This window comes from Vicia villosa, linkage group LG2 (assembly GCF_029867415.1).
Source record: "Vicia villosa cultivar HV-30 ecotype Madison, WI linkage group LG2, Vvil1.0, whole genome shotgun sequence".
NCBI lineage: Eukaryota > Viridiplantae > Streptophyta > Magnoliopsida > Fabales > Fabaceae > Vicia > Vicia villosa.
The window spans coordinates 24188206-24193492 of NC_081181.1; the positions used below are offsets into that span (position 1 = coordinate 24188206).

At 33.7% G+C, this 5287-nt stretch overlaps 1 protein-coding gene across 1 annotated transcript; it reads left to right on the plus strand.

The window, feature by feature from the left end:
* Window positions 1–704: 704 nt before the first annotated feature.
* LOC131649646 (transcription factor TGA2.3-like) lies at window positions 705–4535 on the plus strand. Its single transcript, XM_058919399.1, has 11 exons — window positions 705–1058; window positions 1172–1275; window positions 1362–1441; window positions 2117–2329; window positions 2670–2729; window positions 2817–2876; window positions 3096–3173; window positions 3263–3314; window positions 3485–3756; window positions 3854–4102; window positions 4172–4535. Exons 1-11 carry the CDS (start codon window positions 994–996, stop codon window positions 4316–4318), a joined length of 1380 nt encoding a protein of 459 aa, XP_058775382.1. The 5' UTR covers window positions 705–993; the 3' UTR covers window positions 4319–4535.
* Window positions 4536–5287: the final 752 nt, after the last annotated feature.

Consider the following 5287-nt stretch of genomic DNA (forward strand, 5'->3'; position numbering starts at 1 on the left):
CCTGCCAATTTCGATGTAGTTCGGGTGGGTACATGCGGATATGAGTTTTATTGTCATGTCTACTTCCGACTTGAGTGATTAATTTATGCAACTATAAGTAAAAAAAAAAAAAATACTACTTCAATCTCAAATTATATGACGTCTTAGACATTTCACACGAATTAAAAATTATATTTATTATTTTATGAAAAATAAATGATGTGTAACTTTAAAAAAAATATCATTTAATAATTATAAGAAAATATATTAAAAAAATTATAAAATAACTTCTAATTTATGACAATTGTTTTTTCAGTATCTTATAATTATAATTAGGTTTAAATGTATTTTTCGTCCTTGTAAGTTAGCGAGTTTTTGATTTTAGTTAAATTTTTTTTTTGTTTGAGTCCCTATATTTCACTTTCGCATTCGTTTTAGTCCCTAAAATCAAAATCCGCAGAAATTTGACAGGAAAATTTGCAGGTAACCTGCAGATTTTTCTGCGGTTTTTGGATTTAGGGACTAAACCTCAAACAAAAAGTAAGATATAAGGACTCATATAAAAAAAATAACTTACAAAGACGAAAATCAAAAACTCGCTAACTTACAGGGACCAAAAATACATATAAGTCTTATAATTTGGGATTGAGGGAGGATTCAATTTTGAACTTTCATTTCATTGTTATGATATTTAGAGTATATTATTCTCACATCATTTCTATCACATCTTCTTCATATTGTTATTTTATTCCCAGTATATTACTCACACTTTTTCCAAGGTATATATCCTCTTAATAGCACAGTACTAGTACTACTCTACTTGATTCAAATGAATACGCCATCCTCCTGTTAAAACATTTTACTACTCCCTTCTTCTCATTCATCTCTCGGTTATGCTGCTGCTCCTGCTACTACTTTGGTAAACATAGAAACCACCACAACCACTCTCTACGTGTGATGCGTTTTCACTAGAAACATAACTTTAATATTTTATTTTAATTCAAATAAATAACTATGCAAACCTTCAAACCTGCTCAATCCAACTCTCAACTCTATTGCCACCAGTCCTTCTTGCTTCGGTATTTTTATTTTATATTTTTTTTTTTACTGTTTTTGCATTCTCTTCAACAAAACAATCATCCATCCTGGCTGTTTTTGCATATTATTATGCTCTTCTCTTTTCATCTTGCAGCGGAGACGATATTAATAGAAACCAAATGCGCTTTTCTGATCTCGGAGATTTTCACCATTCTTCTCCTTTCTTTCAACAGCAGGATGCTCTTGATTTAACTTCATGTAATACTTAACTTCTTCTTTTATGTAAAGTAATACTAATATATAATTTTATTTTTTATCTAAACTGTTTTTTTTTTTTTTTTCAGCTTGTATGTTTAACAATGTAAAGTCCAACAATCTTGTTATTGGTGCCACTAACATGCACTATGGATCAACAATCAACACGGTACATCATTCTCTTCTTTTCTTCTGGATTTCCTCGTCACACATTAGTTCTTACTAACAAATTTAAACACCTGAAATAGTTCTTATAGAAAGACAATTTTACCCTCCGTAGAACAACACCACTGAAAAAAGACGTGTCTTTGTACTGTACTGAACCTTGTGTTTATGTTGAATTTATTTTTTTTCCAAATTATTACACCGTGTTAGTGTCGATGTTGTGTTTGTGGTGTCTATATTCATAGATTTTAACTTGATTTTCTATTTTCTGAAGGGCTATTGAAGCACCGATACCTCTGAGATCAGGCGTGTCCGTGTCGATGACGGACACCTACACCGACACTTGCAATTACATTTAATTTATTCATTCTTTCAAATTATTAACGGTGTCGCCGTGTCTGTTTCGGGGTCAGTCATTTTAGGGGTGTCATTGCTTGTAGATTAGTCATAAGGTTCAACTGTGACCAAACTAATAGATTTTTATCTAAGCAAATATTTTATGTAGTCCTATTTAGTCACTCTTTAATTGTGACAAACTTTTGGCCGTGTGCGGTAGTCCATCTTGTACGCCATCTGGCCAGACTATCAATGGAATTTTATTGCGATGAATATTTACTTTATGTTATAGTAATAAGTTTATTTATTTACTTTTTTTTATCAAACTTTGTGTGTTTCATAGACGGTTGGTTCAGCGGAGATAGCTTCAAATGGCGCAAGGTGTTCGGATGCAGGGCAGCAGCAGCACCAACTGATGTACAACAAGGGAATAGCTTCCTTGCCTTTGGGGAACAATCATGTTGAAAATTGGGCTGATTCTGGAATAGCTGATAATAGCCAACAGACTGATGATAATTCTACTGATATTGATATTGATACTGATGATAGACATCAAGTGAGTCACCTCTTCATTTCTTAACGATGTTGCTTTTATAGATTATCATAGATACACACATACAATGATTATAGTTGTCAATTTATTCAAAACATTGGTTCAAGCATAACTATCTTTGAAGCCACATATATACTAGATTACGATCGGCTGAAAGTTTCAATTGTTTTACTACGAAAGTCTAACAAAATTAAAATTTCCAACTCAATCTTTTTTATCGATATATCTTTTTTACTGTTCGTTTTAATACAAGTGTCTTTTAATGTTTTCTGAAGATGTTTCTTTTGGATGAGTAATGTAGTTTGTTAACATCTAATAGTTTTTTTTTTTTTAACTGTGTTAGTCCAATAGAGGAAATGCTCACTCCAAGGATCAGACAAAGTTCAGAGCTGAAGATCACAAGGTTTTTCTTCATATTTTCTTTTCTACTTTGCTAAGAAATTTCTCAACATCTTGTAGCTAGTTCCTGATTTGGATGCCCTTTATCTAGACCCTTCGTAGACTTGCTCAGAATCGCGAGGCGGCAAGGAAGAGCCGGTTACGGAAGAAGGTAAGTGGTCTCACTGGTATGACCTTTAAGTCTATTTGGCACCCCTATTTCATATCTATATCTTTTGTTGTAAACCAACCGGTTATACAATTCAAAGGATGGTTTAGTTAACATATTTGCCAGTCTGACTAAAACTATGATAAAATGATGTATTGTTTGTTTTATTTTACACTAGATTTTAAGATATTTGAATGACTCATGTATTTTGGTTTCAAATAGGCTTATGTACAGCAGCTGGAGAGCAGCCGAGTCAAGCTTGTGCAATTAGAGCAAGAGCTTCAACGAGCACGTCAACAGGTGCATCGAGTTATAAATTTTCATTTCCAGTTGATATTTACAGACATTGATTTTTTTTTTCTTTCTTATAGCTGTGAATTCTAATGCAGGGCATCTTTATTGCAAATCCTGGAGATCAAGGTCATTCAACTGTTGGAAATGGTAACAAAAACTTTATTTCATGCAATGCTTGTTTGCGTGTGAATGAAACGAAACATAAAGAATGTCCCTTTTAAGCACATGATCTGTGTGATTTATTAGAGTGCTTAATCTATTCATATATGCCTTGTGATAGAAGTGACTGTGACCGATGATGCTTATTGATAATTCAGGTGCCTTAGCATTTGACTTGGAATATGCGCACTGGGTTGACGAGCACCAACGTCTGCTCAACGATCTAAGATCCGCGTTAAATTCTCAAATGGGTGATAATGAATTGCATCTTCTTGTTGATGGTGTTATGGCACATTACAACGAATTATTCAGGTTAAAGAAAATAGGGGCAAAGGCAGATATATTTCACATGCTTTATGGGCTGTGGAAGACACCGGTAGAAAGATTTTTTATTTGGCACGGTGCATTCCGTTCATCAGAACTTCTCAAGGTGACTGACTGATGATCAATCAATTCAACTTTACTTTTTTGACCTTGTCGTCGTTCTTAATTTGTTGAACCTCGTATTGGTTTCTTTTGTGATTCAGATAGTCAAGAACCATCTGGAGCCATTAACCGAAAATCAGATGATGGGAATTTGTAATCTGCAGCAGTCTACACAGCAGGCTGAGGATGCATTATCACAAGGAATGGAAGTATTGAAACAATCTCTTTCAGAAATACTTTCGTCTACCTCTTCGGTACCTAGTACTGGTTCGGGAAATGTGTCTGATTACATGGACCAGATGGCATTTGCAATGAGCAAGCTTGCATCACTAGAGGAATTCCTTCAAAAGGTATTCAATTCTATCATCTTGAAAGGTTAAAAAATTACAAGCATTGTTGTGATGCATTTGTGTTTTCAGGCTGACCTTTTGAAGCAAGAATCTCTACAACAGTTGCAAAGAATTTTGACTACGCGTCAGATCGCCAGGGCACTCCTTGTCCGAAATGATTACATTTCAAGACTAAGAGCACTTAGTTCTTTATGGCTAGCTCGCCCAAGGGAGTAATCATCATCTTCATTTACCTATGCTGCATTTTCTATCTTACCTCTAATACTAACTGACTATTTATTTATGTTAGTTTTGTAATAGAAACTCAGTGATCAAGTATAGACCCTTGTTAATAATCTGTTATAATACTCAGTTAAAACCTTATTATTGAAGCAGATGATCTATCTAATTAAGGATTTATTTTAAAAAGATGTGTATTTAATAATATGAAAATGAACGTCTATTTATAAACAATTTTTTTTGGCGAAATAAATACTTATATTTCGGAAATGAGAAGTGCAATCCATGCATAAATGATTCAAGTGAGCGAAAATGTGAGCAAATAAAGCTGCAATTCTTCAATAAGAAAAAGCTGCAATTTTTATTTCTATTAAAGACAAACTTAAAAACGTATAGTTTCATCGATTCAGTACTTATTCTTACCTCAGGTGGTACCGGGTCTTTGGATATTAGGGAAGATATCGGTAATATCCCAACTCAGCACTAGAGATAATTGAATGTTTGAGAATAATTATCTGTTGATGAAGAATTAGTGGTAGGAAAAAGAATAATAAGACAGAAGAAAATTTAGAAATGTGATAATGGTTATCTTTCATTCCTCATGCCGTATCGGCTAAATAGAGCAAGTGGTTACATCCCAATCGATCAATGCTAATGGAATCATGACACGTCATTATGCTAGAATGCCTAATAAGACAAAATAGGTAAAATAACAAAAGGAAAGCTGAAATACAAAATAAGAAAAACAAAATAATAAAATCCTATGACAATACCCTCATGGATGAAAATCTGGAAATTTCTTAAGGAATAATAGAATTTCCAAGTGGCTTTGTCAAGAGGCATATCTTTCCATTGAACCAAGACTTTGGTAGCTGCCATGCGACCTCGTTTTACCATTTTTTGATCAAGAATAGCCACATGAGTCTTGTTGTGAGGACCAACTGCAGTAGGTAAGTGCTGAACCGG